The sequence below is a fragment of the Podarcis liolepis genome (assembly GCF_965112155.1).
Source record: "Podarcis liolepis genome assembly, chromosome: 15".
In the NCBI taxonomy this organism is placed as follows: domain Eukaryota; kingdom Metazoa; phylum Chordata; class Lepidosauria; order Squamata; family Lacertidae; genus Podarcis; species Podarcis liolepis.
The window spans coordinates 45,964,354-45,985,605 of NC_139566.1; the positions used below are offsets into that span (position 1 = coordinate 45,964,354).

Below are 21,252 nucleotides of genomic sequence, written 5' to 3' on the forward strand. Positions count from 1 at the left end.
CTGCCAAGCAGGAAACACCATCAGAGCACTCCTGACATATGGTTGTCAAGCACTGCTTAAAGACCTCCAAAGTAGGAGACTCCACCACACTCCTTGGCAGCAAATTCCACTGTCGAACAGCTCTTACTGTCAGGAAGTTCTTCCTAATGTTTAGGTGGAATCTTCTTTCTTGTAGTTTGGATCCATTGCTCCGTGTCCGCTTCTCTGGAGCAGCAGAAAACAACCTTTCTCCCTCCTCTATGTGACATCCTTTTATATATTTGAACATGGCTATCATATCACCCCTTAACCTCCTCTTCTCCAGGCTAAACATGCCCAGCTCCCTTAGCCGTTCCTCATAAGGCATCGTTTCCAGGCCTTTGACCATTTTGGTTGCCCTCCTCTGGACACGTTCCAGTTTGTCAGTGTCCTTCTTGAACTGTGGTGCCCAGAACTGGACACAGTACTCCAGGTGAGGTCTGACCAGAGCAGAATACAGTGGCACTATTACTTCCCTTGATCTAGGTGCTATACTCCTATTGATGCGGCCCAGAATTGCATTGGCTTTTTTAGCTGCCGCGTCACACTGTTGGCTCATGTCAAGTTTGTGGTCAACCAAGACTCCTAGATCCTTTTCACATGTACTGCTCTCAAGCCAGGTGTCCCCCATCTTGTATTTGTGCCTCTCATTTTTTTTTGCCCAAGTGCAATACTTTACATTTACTTTACATTTCTCCCTGTTAAAATTCATCTTGTTTGTTTTTGCCCAGTTCTCTAATTTGTCAAGGTCGTTTTGAAGTGTGATCCTGTCCTCTGGGGTGTTAGCCACCCCTCCCAGTTTGGTGTCATCTGCAAATTTGATCAGGATGCCCTTGAGTCCATCATCCAAGTCGTTGGATGGAGATTAGCTGTTCTCCCTGTGCAAAGGTCAGAGGGGGCAGGGTTTCTGTTGAGGCAGGTGATTAGCTGTGGGAGGAGCTTATCAGAGCTTGCAGGGCCGCGGCGCGCGCCTAGTGGCGCTCGCAGTTTGATCCATCTTTTAGATTTAGGGGAGCTAGTCTCAAATGCTGTTGGGGGAGACCTAGGTTTTTTTGTGGGGGGAGTTATTTGTCCTGTCTTAACACTTTTTATGATGGAGGACCGCTGTAGCCACCCCCAATGACACATTCTCAAGATGGAGGGGGAGGGAACAGCTACAGTCGCCTGTGGTTCCTGTGCAATGTTTGCCATCTTGCCAAAGGTTGCAGGCAGCTTTACCTGCAGCAATTGCATGTTGATTGCCCTCTTAAAAGACAAAGTCCAGCAACTGGAGGAACGTGTAGCTACGCTCCAAAGAATTAGAGAGCTGGAGCTCTTCTTGGAAGCAACAGAGCACACCGTCTCCACCAAGGAGGAGACAGGAGACTCCCCTGAGAAGGAGGCTAGTTCACCAACACAGGAGCCAGATATATGGAGAAACGTGACTCAAAGAAGTAGGAGGCCCAGGGTTCGCTCTGATTGTTTAGAAATACACAATCGCTTTGAGGTCCTCTCCCCTAGCATGGAAGACGAAGAGCAGACTCCATTTGAGGATCTCTCCCTCATTACAGTCGATCAGGTATATGAAGACGAGCTGCAAAGTCAGTCCTCGGGGAATGTGCAGGCGACCTTGGAACGGACAGCTCACAGAAGAACCCCGACCAAACCTAAGAGGAGGCGTGTAGTGGTGATAGGGGATTCCCTACTGAGGGGAACAGAAGCAGTGATCTGTGGGCCTGACAAGATGTCTCGGGAAGTGTGCTGTCTCCCCGCGGCTAAGATCCAAGATGTAACTGAACGACTGCAAGGAATCATAAAACCCACTGACAAATACCCCTTCCTCTTGGTTCATGTTTGAACCAATGATACTGCAAGCAATAGCCTCCAGAAGATCAAAAGAGACTACGAGGCTCTCGGCAGGAAATTGAAGCAACTAAATGCACAAATTGCCATCTCATCTGTCCTCCCAGTTGAACGACGTGGCCCAGGGAGAGAGAGAAAAATAGTGGAAGTGAACAGCTGGCTTCGCAAATGGTGTAAACAGGAACGGTTTGGATTCTTAGATCACGGACTGCAGTTTCTTGAAGATGGACTTCTGGCAAGCGATGGGCTGCACCTCACAACGGTTGGGAGGAATGTTTTTGCCAAAAATCTCAGAAACCTCATCAGGAGGGCTTTAAACTGACTAATGTGGGGGAGGGAGACAGTGCTCCTGAAGGTAGGAGTCTATCAATTGATGAAGATGATCATCCAAATGTCATAGACCAAATGGAGCAAACAGCACGCAGACCTAGTGGTGGGAGGAAAAAATCCTTAAATAAGAGACACGGGGGAATGATTAATGGACTTCAATGTCTGTACCCTAATGCGCAAAGCATGGGAAATAAACAAGATGAGCTTGAGCTCTTGGTACAGCAAACTAAATATGACATAATAGGCATCACTGAAACCTGGTGGGATAAGTCCCATGATTGGAATGTAATAATGGGGGGATACAATCTATTTCAGAGAAACAGACCAGACAAGAAAGGAGGAGGAGTGGCGTTATATGTCAGGGATGTGTATAACTGTGAAGAGATCCAAGATTTAGAACCTCAAAGCCAAAGTGAGAGCATTTGGGTCAAAATTAAGGGAGAGAAGAATAACAGAGACCTCACTGTGGGAGTTTACTATAGATTCCCAAGCCAAACGGAGGACATAGATGATGCCTTCCTGGAACAGATGGCCAAGCATGCAAAAGGAAGGGAGATAGTAGTAATGGGGGACTTCAATTACCCGGATATTTGTTGGATGTCAAACTCAGCCAAGAGCATAAGGTCAAACAGATTCCTCATTGGCCTTGCAGACAACTTCATTGTCCAGAAAGTGGGCGAAGCAACAAGAGGAACAGCCATTTTAGATCTGGTCCTAACCAATGTTGATGACCTGGTTAGTGGGGTAGAAGTGGAAGGATCATTAGGCGCGAGTGATCATGCTCTTCTGAAGTTTACTATACAGCGGAAAGGAGCAGCCAAGCATACTAGGACTCAATTTCTTGACTTTAAGAAAGCCGACTTCACAAAACTTAGGGAAGTGCTGGGTGAGATCCCATGGACAGTAATACTAAAAGGAAAGGGAGTTCATGATGGCTGGGAGTTTGTTAAGAGGGAGATAGTAAAAGCACAACGTCAGGCAATACCAATGAGACGGAAACATGGAAGGTGCCTAAAGAAGCCAGGGTGGCTATCTAAAGAACTTTTAACTGAGTTAAGATTAAAAAAGGATGTGTACAAAAAATGGAAAAGGGGGGAAACCACCAAAGAGGAATTCAAACAAATAGCCAGCACGTGTAGACACCAAGTCAGAAAAGCTAAAGCACAGAATGAACTCAGGCTTGCTAGAGAGGTTAAAAGCAACAAAAAAGGCTTTTATGGGTATGTTCGTAGCAAAAGGAAGAACAAAGAAACAGTGGGGTCACTCAGAGGAGAAGATGGTGAAATGCAAACAGGGGACACAGAAAGGGCTGAACTCCTCAATGCTTTCTTTGCCTCAGTCTTCTCCGATAAAGAAAACAATGCCCGACCTGAAGAATTTGGAGCAAATGATTCAGCAGAGGAAACACAGCCCAGAATAACTAAGGAGATAGTACAAGAATATTTGGCTAGTTTAGATGTATTCAAGTCTCCAGGGCCAGATGAACTGCATCCAAGAGTATTAAAAGAACTGGCAGATGTGATCTCAGAACCACCGGCAGTCATCTTTGAGAATTCCTGGAGAACAGGCGAAGTCCCGGCAGACTGGAGGAGGGCAAATGTTGTCCCTATTTTCAAAAAGGGGGAAAGAGAGGACCCAAATAATTACCGCCCAGTCAGTCTGACATCAATACCAGGGAAGATTCTGGAGCAGATCATTAAGCAAACAGTCTGTGAGCACCTAGAAAGGAATGCTGTGATCACCAATAGTCAGCATGGATTTCTGAAAAATAAGTCATGTCAGACTAATCTGATCTCGTTTTTTGACAGAATTACAAGCCTGGTAGATGAAGGGAACGCAGTGGATGTAGCCTACCTTGATTTCAGCAAGGCATTTGACAAGGTGCCCCATGATATTCTTGTAAAGAAGCTGGTAAAATGCGGTCTTGACTATGCTACCACTCAGTGAATTTGTAACTGGCTGACTGACCGAACCCAAAGGGTGCTCATCAATGGTTCCTCTTCATCCTGGAGAAGAGTGACTAGTGGGGTGCCACAGGGTTCTGTCTTGGGCCCGGTCTTATTCAACATCTTTATCAACGACTTGGATGATGGACTCAAGGGCATCCTGATCAAATTTGCAGATGACACCAAACTGGGTGGTGGTGGTGGTGGTGGCTAACACCCCAGAGGACAGGATCACACTTCAAAACGACCTTGACAGATTAGAGAACTGGGCCAAAACAAACAAGATGAATTTTAACAGGGAGAAATGTAAAGTATTGCACTTGGGCAAAAAAAATGAGAGGCACAAATACAAGATGGGGGACACCTGGCTTGAGAGCAGTACATGTGAAAAGGATCTAGGAGTCTTGGTTGACCACAAACTTGACATGAGCCAACAGTGTGACGCGGCAGCTAAAAAAGCCAATGCAATTCTGGGCCGCATCAATAGGAGTATAGCATCTAGATCAAGGGAAGTAATAGTGCCACTGTATTCTGCTCTGGTCAGACCTCACCTGGAGTACTGTGTCCAGTTCTGGGCACCACAGTTCAAGAAGGACACTGACAAACTGGAACGTGTCCAGAGGAGGGCAACCAAAATGGTCAAAGGCCTGGAAACGATGCCTTATGAGGAACGGCTAAGGGAGCTGGGCATGTTTAGCCTGGAGAAGAGGAGGTTAAGGGGTGATATGATAGCCATGTTCAAATATATAAAAGGATGTCACATAGAGGAGGGAGAAAGGTTGTTTTCTGCTGCTCCAGAGAAGCGGACACGGAGCAGTGGATCCAAACTACAAGAAAGAAGATTCCACCTAAACATTAGGAAGAACTTCCTGACAGTAAGAGCTGCTCAACAGTGGAATTTGCTGCCAAGGAGTGTGGTGGAGTCTCCTCCTTTGGAGGTCTTTAAGCAGAGGCTTGACAACCATATGTCAGGAGTGCTCTGATGGTGTTTCCTGCTTGGCAGGGGGTTGGACTCAATGGCCCTTGTGTTCTCTTCCAACTCTATGATTCTATGAAAAGGATCACAGTATATAAAATAAAAATAAAAGCAATAACCCAATAATATCCCCCCCCCAAAAAGAGCCACATTTTAAAAGGGTATGGGATGTTAATCAGGTCAACCAAAGGCCTAGTTAAAAAGGAATATTGAGCTTGTGTGGATGGCTCAGTGACAATGTCAGCTCCCTGTGTAGTGCAATGAATGAAAAAGGCACCACAGAGGATTAGGAAATTGAAAGTATTAGGGCTTAGGAATTGAAAGTATCTTTTTATGCTTGGTAATCTGTAATACAACCATACTGGCATATTGGGTACTCTCCTGATCGCCTCATTTCAAGGTGGGAGCTAGAAAAGGTGCAGAAAAGAGCAACCAATTTTTCAAGGGACTGGGGCAACTTTTTTTATGAGTAACGGCTAAATTGTCTCAGCCTGAGGCTTTTTAGCTCAGAAACATGTCAACTACAGACCAGGCCTGACAAGAGACCTCTAATGTTAAGTGTTACATAATGTTAAAGTGTGAAGAAAGTAGATCTATGGGTCCCCTGCTTCCTTTCCTTTTGGAAAACAGCAAAACTCAAGGTCTTCTAATGAAACCAGATGCCAGTAGACTAAGGGCAGACAAAACAATGAGCTTCTAAACAAATCACATAACTATTTTATGGAATTGGTTGCAACAAGATGTGATGATGATCAATAGCTCAAATGGATATTAAAGATGCTTATAGTGCAATCCCATACATTTACTTGGAAGTTAGGTTTAGTATGTGCAATTTACTTACTCCCAGGTTGCAGTAAAGGGTTGCAGCTGGGAGGCAACGTAACAGGTATGTTAGTAGATATGTAACATCAACTGCTGTGGGCCATGATAACTAAACAAGCTTCCATGTTCAGAGGTAGTATACCTATGAATACCAATTGCTAGAGAGAGCCATTGTTTTCATGCTATGCTTGTGGCCTTCCTAAAAACCTCTGGTAACCTACCGTTAGAAACAGGGTGCTGGATCTGACCTCATTCCATACAGGCTGCTCTTATATAGATTTGTTCAAGGCCGTACAATAAATCCATGTTACTTGCCAAGCCTAACCCAAACTTGCTATTCACAGATCCAGAAATACTATTCAATATTATCCTGTCACTGGAAATAGCAACTGCTCAAACAAGAATGTTTCAGATCACAGTGCCAGGTTTGGAAATAAATTCCACTGGAATTCATGAGACTTGCAGCTCACTTTGAGACCACCAATGCCAGGACCATTCAGTGGCATCCAAACTGAAAATTCTCAAACTCAATTTTATAGTGCAGAAAAGAATACAACAGAGTTATTGCTGCCGTATCCATGTGGAACCGGGAAGGGTGGGGGGCTTCTGACACGTGAGGTCCGGCTGCTGTTTCAAACATGCCAAGGCTGAGCCACATGATTGGATGTTATACAGGCACTGTACAAACGAAGGCCAATTCAACTTGCTGAGAAAAGTTGCTGCACAGCAAAATACATGTCCTTTAAAACAAAATGAATGCACCATACATAAAACATCACCAACCATACACAATTAGCAAGGAAATGCAAGAGTTTAGCTTAGTCCATAATTATTCAGCAAAGCTATTGAGAATGATACTCTCTCCCCTGCAGCAATCAACTTTGTGGGCTCATTACCACTGAGAATCTTACTAGAAATACTGACATGTAAACTGCACAAAACAAGCACGTACGTGGGAGAAACTTGAGCTCAGTCAGTCAGCAGCAAGACAGACTCTTTTAAATTACTTCATCCAGCAAAAATGTATCTTACCTTTGCTTGCTATAAAGAAGCCATTTCAGTAAAATGCAAGTCAGAGCTGCATATATAGCCTTTGAGAAGCAAAGGTTCCACTCCAAAATTTGATTTGTGCTTCCTCCTGTCTGAAATGGGGGGGGGATTGATTAGCGTATTCCTATTTAGCGTATTTAATTCTTCTGTATCAATGGCCATCTTAACATCTTGTAGCAATGAATTCCACAGGCTACTTCTGTACTGCATGAAAAAAGCATTTCATTTTGATTTGAACAAATTAAATTCATTGAGAGGTTCTAAATTCTAGTGTTTCTGACACACACAGAGAAAATTATTTCAGACTGTTTGCAGTCTCCATATAATTAACAATTGTACAGATCTCAAACATAAAATGGTTGGCCCATTTTTAAATGCATTGTGCAGAATTTTGGGGCTCAGCAGCTGATATCAATGGTGGAAGAAGTTAAAACATCTCATTTATTTATTTAACAACATTTTAGCGCTAGATAGTAACAAAACATTTAAGTGTTGTTTTTTAAAGAAATATGAAAATTATCAGTAAAAATAGTTAAAAGCAAGGAATAAAAAACCATTAAAATTAGCAGTAAACTAAAAAGAAATTAAAATACATCAGGATTTTTGTGTCTGGAAAGGCTTGTCTAAACAAAATGTTTCAAGAAGGCCCTGAAGAGAACACACCAAAGGCACCTACCAGGTGACAATAGGCATGGAGTGATAGTGCTGCCACACTAAAAGAATGATTCTACACATATTCTCAGGGGGTTTCCATAATTTAGCTCACCTAGTGAGAGAATTGGCCCATTTACCTTTGTAGGAAAGCTGCTGAGGGAAAGGGCTTGCTTCTTCCCATAAAAGAGGGCTGGAGCATCACCAGCGTGGGCACATGACACTTGGCCGAGTGTTGGCAGAGCAACAAATGGCGTCAGATCAAGATGCAGAGTATCCAAGGCCAGGCGTAGTATTTTGGAGGGGTGGGGGGAACTCACAAGTGCTTCTCTCCCTTCCTAGCAGTAAAAATGCATGAAGGAACAGATCAAATCGTTAACAATCTGCTGCCCTTTCATAACACTCAAAATGAGCTGCCTAAGGCAGCTGCCTCCCTCTGCCTAACTGCAGGGCTGGCCCTGAAAACTTATGCAGAAGAAAATAGAAACCCAATGAGTGAGAGGACTTCTTTTGACACATTGACCTGAGAAGCCTTGAGAAACAAAAGTTCCACCAATATGCTTTCACAGAGGGCCTGTAAGGCTGGGGGAAGATGGCGCAACGCTTCCTTCTTCCTTCATTTTGTAATATACACCATAACAACAAGGGGAAATGAGACAGATTTGGAGGAGCCCCTCCCCCCTCAGCCAGGATGGAGCCCTTCTCCCCCTTGCATAGCATCATTCTGGCAGAACTCCCCCTCCCACCACCCCCTGCAAGATTCAGGGTGCTGCAAAGGACAGCCAAAGGAGGGGCTGAGCAGACCCTCTCCCTGCACCCCTTCTCTTAGATCCCTCTCCAGGCCTTGGCCTTGGCCTGCTCTGGTGAACTGACTCCTGCCTTTAGGGCTCCATCTTCCCCCAGCCCCCCCCATTTAATCCCCCAAAGGGGGGGACTGGCTACTCTTCCTGGGAGGGGGTGTTGCGATGGGCTCTCTCTCCCTCCGTTTCTTTTCCAGCTCAGCCTTGCCAGCTCAGGGAATGACCAGCAATGCTCCTGCAGATGATCTCAATGACTGAGCTGGAATGCAAGGGTTGAGGCGATTCCTCTGTTAATACTTAGCATTTCTAGAACATATTTTGCATATTTTTATTACAGCTGTCATCTAATTAAAAATAAACACTGTAATCCTAAAAAGTTAAGGCTATCCTAAACTGACTGTTTTTGGGAATTCAGTGAATTCAATGGGATTACTTCTCAGTACACATATATGATCACATTGTTGAATCAATTATTTCATTAAATACAGGTTTGAAGGGGAAACAGCAACATACTTTGTTCTCAGGCAATGTCCCAGGAGACACCATCCTGGATAAGGGATTCCCTCTTGTAGCAGGAGAGCCTTGCAGCAGCTGGATGAGGCTAAAGGGGCTCATCTTGTCCATCATCCTGTTTTCACAGATGCCCCATGGGAGGAAGCTCACTCGCAGGACCTGAGCACAACAGCCACCTTTTCTGTAGCACTAACCCCCCCCCCCACTTCAGCCCCCCAGGTGGGAAGAATGCCATCTATGTGTTTTATAAGTAAGAAAGGCTCTTTTAAAAATGTTCCACCCAATTAGTCAGAAGCACCTTTTCCTCAAGCAAAAGGCTTTTCTAATCGGTTCAGTGTTGCAGCCTTGCTATCATCTTTAGTTTTCACTTGAGTGTTCAAATGCACCATCCCAGTGATCCTTGCAGCAACCATGTAATGCAGGCCAGGAGGCCTCCCTAAGGGCACCCTGAGAAGGCTCAGTTTGAGCCACGGATTTCCTGGCTCAGGAAGACTTTTTTATGCAAGCATTTCAGTTCTTGTGAGATTAAAACTTCTTTATTCAGACGACTTGCCTTTTAATACAGAATACAGAAAAGAAAGCAAAAGGGTGATTTTATAGAATCCTAGAATCCTAGAGTTGGAAGAGACCACAAGGGCCATCGAGTCCAACCCCCTGCCAAGCAGGAAACACCATCAGAGCACTCCTGACATATGGTTGTCAAGCCTCTGCTTAAAGACCTCCAAAGAAGGAGACGCCACCCCACTTGCACAAATGAGAATCCTGGCCAGCTTTGGCTTCTAGTGCCAACAAAAAATCTATCCGAGGAGCAACCAAGGTGTCCTCAAATGAAGGGATGGGGACCCTGTGGGCTTTCAGATGCCATTGGATCCCACCAGCTCCAGTCAGTGTGGGCGACAGCCAGGGATGATGGGAACTGCAGTCCAACAATCTATAGGCACCACATGCTTCCTTCCCCTGACCTAATAGATAATACTGAGGTTGGTCAGTGGAGAACCTGGACCCCCCCCCCCACCCGACAACCCTTTCAAAGTTACCTGGTATATACTGTAAATGGCACAGCCTCTCCTATCCGTAAGTGTGGAGTTTTTGCCTCTCTCTCTCAATTAATGGATGGGATGTTTTGTTGACCAGTCACACAAGAAGCCTGTGCCCACCTTCTCTGACCATCTCCTTGGATGTGTCACCTCTGCCTGTGAAGCCCAAGTCGCGATTGGGGAAGGCGAGGGGTTAATATTGCTGAAGTGGAATGGGGGGTAGTTGTTAGAGTGGATACCAAAGTTCCTCTTAGTGAAGTGGTTCGGAATATGCTCCATTCACAGACTCTCTCCATGTAGTATAAATGGAGTCCACGTTCCCCTGGAAATTCTTGACCAGCTCAGAAAAAGATTCTCCACTTGCTCAGTTGGCCTACACACAAAAGTCCTTTAACATGAGCAGCTCTTTCTTTGCACTGAAGCCTTAACGGATTGCTAGGAAAGGGCACAAAACTGCACAATCCAGATGCAGAAGCTCTCTGAGGGAGGAAGTCCTTCCTTATCCACTCTCCTTCATCACTAAGAACTCTGGGAGCAGGCAGCCTTCCCTTTGCCCTCTTCTCCCCATTTCACTCAGTCCTCTTGATTGTGCTTTGCAAACATTTTAGGTGGTGATTATTCCCTGTGCAGAGCTAATCGCCCTCCTTACTTTTGTTCTTGGGTGTGCTCTGATGAGGGGCAAGACAGGGTTAGCCAGAAGTACATAGCCCCCTCAGCACACATGATGTGTCAATGGCAAAAGCCAGGAGAGAGCTCTCAGAAACTTTCTTCCAACTGGTCACCCACAGCTTCTGAATTCTCTTGAGCTGAGGGGAGTGTTGCTAGAGTAGAATGTGAAAGGAAGGAGGCTGGGGAACAACCAGGAGGCCATCCAGAAAATGTTTTTTTTTTTTATAATAGTTTTTTTTATTTGCTTTTTTCCAGGGTAAAAATACAACATCATTGACACTACAAAAGCAGTTTTTACAGAAAAGAAAGAGGATTATAAAAAGAAAAAAGAAAGAAGAAAAAAAAAAGAGAGAAAAAAAATTCACTTTTCCAAATCAATTTTCATAATCAACCAGACTTCCCCACATCCCCCATCCCCTGCTTTCTTTACAATAGAATAAACAGCAAATTAATACCTTATTTCAGTTGTTTTTGTGTTTTCATTTAGTTATATTATCCATAATTTATACATTTCTAAATCTTAAACTTAAATTCTCTCATTTACCAATTTCAATACTGAGGCATATTTTTCCAAAGTACTTAGCAAATTGTCAACATTCATATAACTTATAGTGTTTTTGTAAATAGTCCTTAATTTTTTTCCAGTCCTCTTCCACTGCCTCTTCTCCCAGATCTCGAATTCTGCCCGTCATTTCAGCCAGTTCCATGTAGTCGATCAGCTGCGAATGCCATTCTTCCAGCGTGGGTAACTCCTGTGCCTTCCAGTATTTAGCTATAAGGATTCTTGCTGCTGTAGTTGCATATAAAAAGAAAGTTCTGTCTTTCTTTGGCACTCTCTGGCCCACAATGCCCAGGAGGAAGGCCTCTGGTTTCTTGTAAAAGGTGTATTTCAACACCTTTTTCAATTCGTTATAAATCATTTCCCAAAAAGCCTTCACCCTCGGGCATGTCCACCAGAGGTGAAAGAAAGTTCCTTCAACCTCCTTACATTTCCAACATTTATTGTCAGACAGATGAAAATGTTAACTCCAGTAGTGCAGGGAATTGGACAATGTCACTGGGATCCCTTGGGGGAAACTGCTCTTCCCCCAACACACACAAAAACACACCCCAAGCTTGGTAGCTCTTCCAGGCACTGGGGACTCCCAGACATTCAATATAACCACAACTAAGGATTCAAACAGCCAACACAGGCAATGTAGCTTTCAAAAACAGCTGCTTCCATGCATATAGTTCTGAGATTGCCGCCTGTCTCTTTTAAATCCTGATCATTCAGTACAGGAAGGGGGTGAGGAGAGGAAGCAATCACAATTCCCTGTGCACTACATGCATCCAACTCTCTGCAAGCAGAGTCCTAGGATATTATATACAATCTAATTGCTTTCCATTTTATAAACATGCAATCTGCATTTTCACTCCATGAACAGCTGCTTTTGGTTAAAGTCCTTCAATATGTGTAGCTGGCTTGAGTAGTTTGTGTAAAAGCAGCAGCAGCAGCAGTCTTCCTTGGCCCTCCGTCCTACAAGGAGTGGTGATCTTGCACAGTGGGGGGGGGGGGAACCATCAGAGGAAGTCAGGCCTATTCTCACATCCTTCACCACCACCTACTGGTCATTGGACTCAAATACACACGACTCTCACACAGATAGAGGAAAGACCATCCAAGGAATGACTCTGGGAAGGTGACAGGAGCAAAGAGAGATGCCCCAAAAACCCACGTTCCCTTCCACACTTTAACTATTACTTACCTTGCATAGTTCAGCAGCAGGGTCCTGCCCTGACTTCACCTCTAGATAGGGCTGGGAAAGACATTCACGTTGCCCACAATCCTGAGCTGCTTGGACCAATGACCAGACAGCTCCCTATGTCTGAGATAGCCGCTAACCCTTAGCCTGCTTGATAGATGGATGACATCATGCAATGAATTCTTAACTGGTTGTGAGGTGTTGGTTATCTAGATCCGTCGGGAAAGCCTGAGATGCTTGCTCTCAGGGTGGTGGGTTTGAGCCCCACGCTGGGCAAAGGATTCCTGCACTGCAGGGGGTTGGCCTAGTGGTTCCTTCCAAATCTACGATTCTATGGTTCTATAAAGAGTGCTTTGCTCCTGTGCCCAGGTGGGCTTGTGTCATCCAGTAGTCTGGTGTCTTTGGAAAGCATGGAGTATCATGTGAAACAAGGACACACTGAGGGATTAAATTATTGAAAGCTACAGAAGAATCACACACACACACCAAATCAGTATTCTCTCTCCAAAGGAAAATCCTGCCTCATTGTATGGCACCAGCATCCTAGTGTAATTGCTAGGGTCCCAGCAGAGCCCACTATTGTTGATGCCTGGCCATCTGAGTCCCCTATAGAAAAACTGAGAGGCATCTGGTGCTTTAAGAATACCAGGCCCAGTGGAACTGCATCATGAGATGAAAGTGGGGCAGACCATGGCAAGTTCAGCTGCTCAATCCTGGCCATTCACGGTCACTGCTGCAGACTGAAGGCTACTCATTGTTACCTGGTAATCCTTTCGCTGGGCTGTGAGGGCACTTAGGGCCTCCTGAAAACTTGTGCCACCCTTGCCAACCCCTGAGCGTGGTGGCAAGACTGCAGGCATCATTTTAATTCTAAAAATCTTCTGACACAGTCCTTTGCACAGCCAGGCATCTGCTGAGGTTCTGTTGGCTAGACCTGAAGCAAGAGGGCCCAGAGGCCCCCCAAAACCTGGAGCCAATGCAAAGTCCTCTGATGTATTGGTAATTAGGAAGAGGAAGGCGAGGATTAGCAACATATGGTCCTTACAGTCAAGGCATGTTAGCAGTGGAGTTCCACACAGCTGTAACACAACCGGTGTTATTTAATATAAAAATGATCTGGAGTTAGGCACGTCCTGAGAAGCGGCCAAGGCTGTGGAGATTCAGCAGAATGCTGAGAGCCCAAAGACAGTGGGTCCCTCAGCCCAAGCCACTCTCTATATACCAGGTGAATGGCCAATTCCATGTTAGGGATCATCAGGAAAATAAAAATGCTTTGACCCATGGTGTGGCCACCTTTGGAGTGCAGTGTTCAGCTCGTGTTGTCCCATCTCAGCTGCAGGAAATGATCAAGGAGTTGGGACAATTGTTCTGATGGCGTCTGGGGCTTTTGGTTACAAAAAATGGGTTGTAAGCCAATGCTAGTTGTCCTCAATGTAGACCCATTGAAATTAATGGGCCTAAGTTGACCGTGCCCATTAAGTTTGTTTACACTGAGTAAATAACATTAGACACAACCCCAAATCACATCTAAGAAAGAGGGAGCATAGTGGAGGCTTGTATGATTCTGAATGTTGTACATTCATTTTTTTCCTTCACACGAGAACTTGAAATCCAGCCACTTAAATCAAGTATGAGAATAGCTAGGCAATTATCAGTTCTTGGTCTCTGGGCACCTTACTGAAAAGGCCACTCATGTGTCTGAAGCAACTTAGCATCTGATGACACCTTAAGTATTAACACATTTATTATAGCATAAGCTTTTATGGACACTAGCCTATGTCACCAAATGCATGAAGTGTTGCTGTGAGTTGCTGGTATATGTAAGTACACATAAGTTGTTTTTGGGATGCAGGTAGAATTATAAATACTAAGGTCAAAGGGAAATGAAATGTAGTGAGCAAGGGTTCTTAACCAAGGGTCCATTAATTTGGCACAAACATTTATTTTTCCAGTGTGATAAAATCAGTTGTATGCAAATCTTTGTGTGTGCGTGTATGTCCTTTTCTAGGAAGAAGGTCCATAGCCTTCATCAGATGGTGATCCCCAACCAACTGGCATGGACAGTGACAAACATGCTATTAACAGTGGCAGTTGGCAACAGAGCTGGCAATAACACAAATATATTGGTTCCAGTTACAGATAGGTAGCCGTGTTGGTCTGCCATAGTCAAAATAAAAAAATTCCTTCCAGTAGCACCTTAGTTGGTCTTTAAGGTGCTACTGGAAGGAATTTTTTTATTTTGACAAATATATTGGCATTGGTAAGCCATTTAACACTTGTCCTTTGTCTTGGTTCAAGTCGCAGCTGACAGAATTTAGTATCTTTAGAATTTGCAGTTAATAGGTTGCAGTAATTTGAAGTTCCTCTATTGCTTGACTCTTCTTTAGGGGTGGGGTGATGTCTGTTCTGGAGTGGATTTTTGTTGTTGTTGTTGTTAAGTAGAAAGCAATACGGATGAATGATATCTGGAACACAAGATACTTTAGAAATAATTGTGGCCTAGCAAACCAAAGCTTGAAAAAACTAAGTAGGATACATAACATAAAAATAATGCATTCCAAGTGCAGATGAGGACTCTAGAGAGAATGAACTCAATTATTCTAATGTGCCACAGGCTTCATGGAGCATACTTCATGTAAATCTTCCACACTTATAGGAGATAAAATTAGAGTTTAATCAAGAGAATCAATAAATAAGAGTGTTAAATCACCTCCAGGCCCAGGAAGGAGACACTGCAGAGCACTTCCTACACTCTCACTTTGTGGGGACAATGAACATGATGGTGAAGGCTAACACTTAATGGGCAGATCATAATAACTTCAAACTCATTAGCGCCCCAGGCCCACCTTTCAACTTTGTCACTTGGACATATTAAAAAGGACAAAGCTGCATTGCTCAAGACGGCAAGCATTGCTTTCCTCACCCTCGGCCCAGCAGGCAGCCAGGATGCCTTTGGGACGACTGGGCTGCTTGAGCTCAATCACCAGAGAGGCTGCGGATCCACTGGGATGCGCTGCCTGGCAGGGCGTTCTCTAGAACTGAGCACCAAAATGGCACCTTCATGGATCCCTCATATGACAGGGAATCCGGCTCAAAATGGCACACAAGCCCTTTCCTGAAGGGACTCTATCAAAGGATGCTCAACCAACTAAGATCAGGATGCCATTGTGGATCTGGTGCTCATGCCAAGGCAGCTTCTTCTATTATTTCATCACCACCATTATTAATTTATTTAGAGCATTTGTACCTATTATTCAGGCAAAAAGCTCCCAGAGCAGCTCACATACAATAAAGTCTTGCAATCTTTGCCTTCTTTGGTGCACAGTCTCTTTCCTGCTCCCTTCACCTGCTAAGTGGCCTGTGTCTCTTTTGATCCCAAATAAGAGGCAACGCAGATTGACTACTGAGCCAGACTCACTACAATAGAGGATGAAAAGAATCAGAGAAGAAGGGAGAGGGGAACCAAATCTCAGAAAGAGCCCAAAAAATGTATTCATATATGATAAAGTGACATAACCCCCCAGCCCCGGCCATAAACACTAATGGATAGCAAAGTTAAGATGGCCAAATTTCACGATCACAGGAATATCTTCCTATAATCGAGCAGCTGCATACTCAGTTTTGCCTGTCCCAGGGCCTTGGTGGCATAATTGGGGTGGGGTGGGAGGGACTCCAACCAAACCGTTGCTTTTTCTTAGCCTGTGTGGATATTGCCTTCTTTGAGCATCAGATGAGGGCAATTCCTAAAGGACTATCGGCTGCTGCTCTTTGGCTGATAAAATGGCCATTCTGTGAGGCTTCAGGCAAAGCGACCTTCCAGACTGAAGGCTCTGCCTGCCCCTCCCTCTGAACCAGTTCTACGCCCTCCACTGCTTCTAATTCTGCCCTTCTTCACCAGAGCCAAACACAACAGACAAGGAGTATTTTCTGAGCAAATTTATTTAAATTTTCTTAATACAGTTTAGAAACTGCAGAAGTAAACTAAGTTTTACATTCGCTACAAAGTTCCCCCTCTTCGTTTATTATGAACCACCCCCCCCAACCAAACCCACACAACTGATGCATTGTGTAACTTGCTGTTTGGGGCAGGTATTGGGGCTCTCCTTTGTATTGGTGGGAGCAGACTCTTGCATGGGAAAAGCCAGCCCTTGGATTATTTTATGAGCAACAAGCCTAGAGGAGCAAGTCTCTTAAAAACAGTATTTATATATTTACAAAGCTAATCATCTGGTGGGGTGATGAAGAAGCACCATAATCCTGGAAAGGTCAGGCTCCAGATGAAAATGCAGCAAGCTTCTATTGCACTTTAAGTGCCTCCCCCCGCACAAGCCAGTGGCATGCTTGCCTCATTCAAAAAGAGGGTGAGCTCATCAGACCTCAGCGCCTTTCGACCAAACAAACAAAAGTCCATTAGCTCTCAAACAGAAAGCCAAACCCAAACTCTAAGCTTGCTTGGGGTCCTGGAATATTTGCTGCTGAGCTACTAAGCACTGTGATAGTTATATCCAAGATACAATTCACCTTCCTCAAACTGAAAACAGCTTTAAGAAATTTCTCTGGAGTGCCAGCTTTATGTGACCATGTGCTTGGTGCAAAACTCCTGAACTTCTGCATAGCTTCCGAACGAAACTGTTGGAAAAGGCAACCTTTCCAGAAAGCAGCCGCTTTGGCTCTTTTGGGGCGCTTTGCTTTTATGGTAATTTATGCTTAAGGACAGAACTGACAAGGTTTCAGTAATGCCTTTACTCCTGATGCTTATGACTTATAAGCATTTTCTTATTTTGCCAATTATAATGAAGAAACACTTGATTTTCCAATGTAGAAAACTCCAATAAGACAGATCCTTTTGCAGCAGGCAGATAAAAGTTGTGTTTGTATGTTTCACTCAATAGAGGGGTAAATGATCCTTACTGCCAATAAACAGTTCTGATTTGATTCCAAGATAGTGACAATCTAGAAATAAATAGCTATAAATACATTCAGAGTTCCTATTACAAAATCATGAAGGAAACACAAAATGGGGAATTAACTTCTGATCCAAACCCAAGCATAAAAGACAAGGCATGTCCTAGCAGGAAGAGACACTCAAGACAGGCATAAAACAAGAGGGAAAGAATTGGTCCAGCATCAACAGTCTTGAAACATACCAATTAGCATAATTCAACAATCTCTTCCTCTCTTAAATGACACTAGGTGGCTTTATTTGCTTTGGGTATACATAATGAAAGCAGCTTCTGTCTTTTTTGGAAGAGATTCAGTACCTTGGAGAAACTTCAGCGGTCTCTCTGTACAAATGCACACCATATGTATGTGTGTGTGTGTGTGTGTGAGCGTGTGCATGCATGATTGCACATGCAAAAATCATGCACCCACATGCACACACACACAGTTGTATCAACACGCCATGTATGCGACTTGAGCACAGATCGGTCTTCATTCGTCATTGGCAGCACTTGTCCCTCTCACTTCACCTTGGTTACGCAACTGTATGGGGGGAGAGGGGGGGGAAGAGTCCGTCAGTCAGTGACCAGTTTTCATTGATAGATAGACAGACAGACAGACAGACAGACAGACAGACAGACAAATGCTCTTGAACATTTCTCCAGGGAAGCCATCTTTACATCGTACAGCTAAACCACCAAGATAAAGGAATGTTGTGAAGCTGATGTGAATGTCAATTTACAATTGAAGCAGCATTCAGCGATTTGCTGGGTGTCCCACTCAGAATAAGAGATCCTGATGTTGTGCATTTAGGTATGAAGGCCAAACTTTGGGGCTCAAGAGGCTGTAGTTCATTCAGTAGGAAGATCTGGCCTTCCTGGAATTCCTCGGGAGCCCAAACATGCTAACTTGAGAGAAACAGCCTAGAGTGTGACTATGGCTCAGATACACCTTGCAAAATGAGGAAAGGCCTGCAGCCTGTTACTTCTTTTCCAGTTTAACCACCAAGTTTTTAGTGCCTCTCCTACTTCAGAGCAAAGTCCTGAGCGACCCAGATAGCTCCGTCTAGGGTATATCTAGGGTGTGGCAGGAAAGTATGAGGTTCTGCTACTGGGGTGAGGGTGGGGTTTGTTTGTTTTTTAACATTCTGATATAAAACCACAACTGTCACGTTCACAAGAAAAGCCACTCACTGTTGGGGTGAAGCAAGGACCCAGAGTGTGTCGCTCTGAGGAGATGCCTTTGCCCTGGAGTGTGTCGCCATGTTGGCTGGCAAAATGCCCTCCCCTGACGGGCACACCAGATCCCCAAGTGAAAATGCGCCTCCTTACCAAGGATTTTTAGGTTTTTAGCTTCTTCTTTTCTGCAACTGTTTTCATCACCTTTTGTTTACTGGCATCTTAAAGAATTATTTTTTTGTTTTACCGATCAATTCTTTATCATTTATATTATGCTGTACCTCATCATCATGAAAGGTGGGCTATAACTCTTTTAAGTAAAGTAAATAACAAATGAAATGCCTGCATTGAGGTGCCAGCGCCTGAGCTGGGAAAGGTGGAAAAGGAGGCTATAGGAGCACTGTGGTATCATTTGAGTGATACAGTAACTCCCCTTGGCAGGAAATGTCCTTTGGCAGGAGAGGCCTGAGATCCTCAGCACCCAAGTCACTTACACAGCTTCATTTGGCCTCTGACCCTACAGAAGATTCCTCTAGACATCGGCAGCCAACGTACCTCGGACGGAACCCTTCTTACGCATCTAGATGCAAAATAAAACTGTCAGCCACTAGGCAGTTAACAGAGGAGGATTTAGTTGGAAAGGATTACACTGGTCAGAGAAAAGCCTCTGGTAGCCAGTATCAAATAGCCTTGTGCCCTGAAGCAAGTGAGAGGAAGGAAGAGCGCCCCATTTGCAATCAACAGCACACAGTTCAAGCAAACGGCAAACTCCGAGTTGCCCAGGGGAGGAGAAATGGAAAAAGAAGAGGAGGAACTACCACCAAGCAAATATATATTAAAAGGTTAAGAAATGGATCCCCAAATGTATGTTAGGGTTAAAAGTGGTCCCTGGGTCTAAAACAGTTGAAAACACCTGTCCTGCAGCATCTCTCCCCTGCTGGGGCCTCCTATGAAGGGCAAACAACCACCAGATGCAAGATGTTAGTCACAACGGACAGAAAGAAGGTGGGATGCAGGAGGTGAGATGAATCAGAGAAGGCGCACACACAACAAGATGTCAAGAAGAAACAGAAAAGCTGGCTGAAGAAGAGATGAGCCAGGCAGCCAGAGACCTTCAAGGAAGGAGGAAGGCCAGAAGAGCTCAAGGCAAGAAACCGGGTCCTGAGGGGGCAAGAGGTCCGTAAAGCCCATTCCCCCTCCCTCCAGGCTAGGCAGTCTTGGCACCCCTCAGCACCCCGTGCCTCTGATCACACGAGGAAGCATCTGTGCAACTGGGCTGCCCAGAGACACAGAGATGCTTGTGAAGAGGGCAGCAGCTTCAAGGAGCACCGCAGCAAGGGCTGGATGGGTTGCTGGAGGTCCCGGTGCAGAGCCCAAGAGCAACCTGCATTTACCTCCATAGAGGGAGCCCCACAAAGCAACACGCAAGAGGAGACAGGCAGCAACAACATGACAGGGAAGGACAGAAAGGAAACACAGGACAGTCTCCATGATGTACATGTACTGTAAAATCCCTGTTCGCTGGAGGATTGAACAAATGAGCAGCAGAAGAAGAATGTGGCAGACACCAGGGGGCATGAAACAAGTAGCCCCTTGCTCTCTTGGGGATCTTCCTTCCTGCTCTGACTCTTTCCTCAGGTTTCTCAGCCACTCTGCTCTATGGGGAGATGTCCCTTGTAGCGTTAGTAGCATTAGCAGTAATTCAGAAGCGTACAGAACAAGCACACATATCCAGCAAAAAGCCAAGGCAAGTTTTAATAGCCAAACTTCATACAGGGGAAAGGAAAGCCCTGCAGACTGGCCAGGATGTCCTGGTCAAAGAGGCAGCTAGCCCATCAATCTGTGGTTTTAAAAAGGGGGGCTGGCTCAAGTGAGCAGCCTGCCTACAAGCTCTGTTTGCCACTCTTGTCTTTTTGGCTTCAAGAGTGAGCCTCCAGAGGGCTGAGCAGTCTCTCCCACCACAGTAATGCTCCAACAAAGTGCAGTTCTGCATTTCCCAGAAGGCCTGAATGCAGCAGAACATGGCAGCTGTGCCAAGTCAGAAACCTCTGCAAGAGCACTCTTACCGCTTCCAGCTCTCTCTGCGTTTCATCCTCCATCCGCCGGATGTCCTCCATTGTGAGGTCAATCCACCTGTCAATCCAGCAGAAGAGCTGGCGATGGAAGTTGGTAAATATCCTTTTTTCTTGCTTTAGAGAGAAAAAAAAGCAGGCTGAGGCCACAGTCCCTCAGGTTCACTAAGCAACTGCTGTTCTATTTCTCCTGCAGCCTTCATAGCTGCCTCTCTCACAGGACTAAGGGAACAGTCCAGAAGCAGATCTACCCCCAAGAAGGCAATTCTTCCAAAGTCAAACCAAGCAATTCAAATCAACATGCGAGAAGCTTGTCTCCTCCAAGCTCTGACAAACATTCCCAGCTTCTCACCTTCTGAATAAAGTTCTCTATTTTGTTCTGCAGTCCCCACCACTTAAACTTGATTGTCACCAGCTTGTAAGCACACATTTTCGGACAGTCTCCATCAGCAGACAACTCCTTCTGTTTGCAGAGAAGCAAAAGAAGAAGGTGAGTGGGGCGTTTCTGTTTGACAAGCATCAGGCAGACTCTGGGAACTGAATTGAAGTGTCTTACCTTGAAGTCATCCCTACTAAAAAATCAAGCCACAATTCTATGGAACAGGACTTCCTCTCCAAGGCTGCTTTGGGCCCTCACTGTCAGTGCTTTTCGATGGCTGATT

At 44.9% G+C, this 21,252-nt stretch overlaps 1 protein-coding gene across 1 annotated transcript in view; it reads right to left on the reverse strand.

The window, feature by feature from the left end:
- Nucleotides 1-16,320: 16,320 nt before the first annotated feature.
- PITPNB (phosphatidylinositol transfer protein beta) overlaps nt 16,321-21,252 on the reverse strand; it is a 28,210-nt gene continuing 23,278 nt past the window's right edge. Inside the window, 4 exon segments of the mRNA XM_083476754.1 lie at nt 16,321-17,883; nt 19,013-19,098; nt 20,585-20,707; nt 20,943-21,053. Of these exon segments, the coding sequence (XP_083332880.1) occupies nt 19,051-19,098; nt 20,585-20,707; nt 20,943-21,053 (282 nt within the window). The 3' untranslated portion in view covers nt 16,321-17,883; nt 19,013-19,050.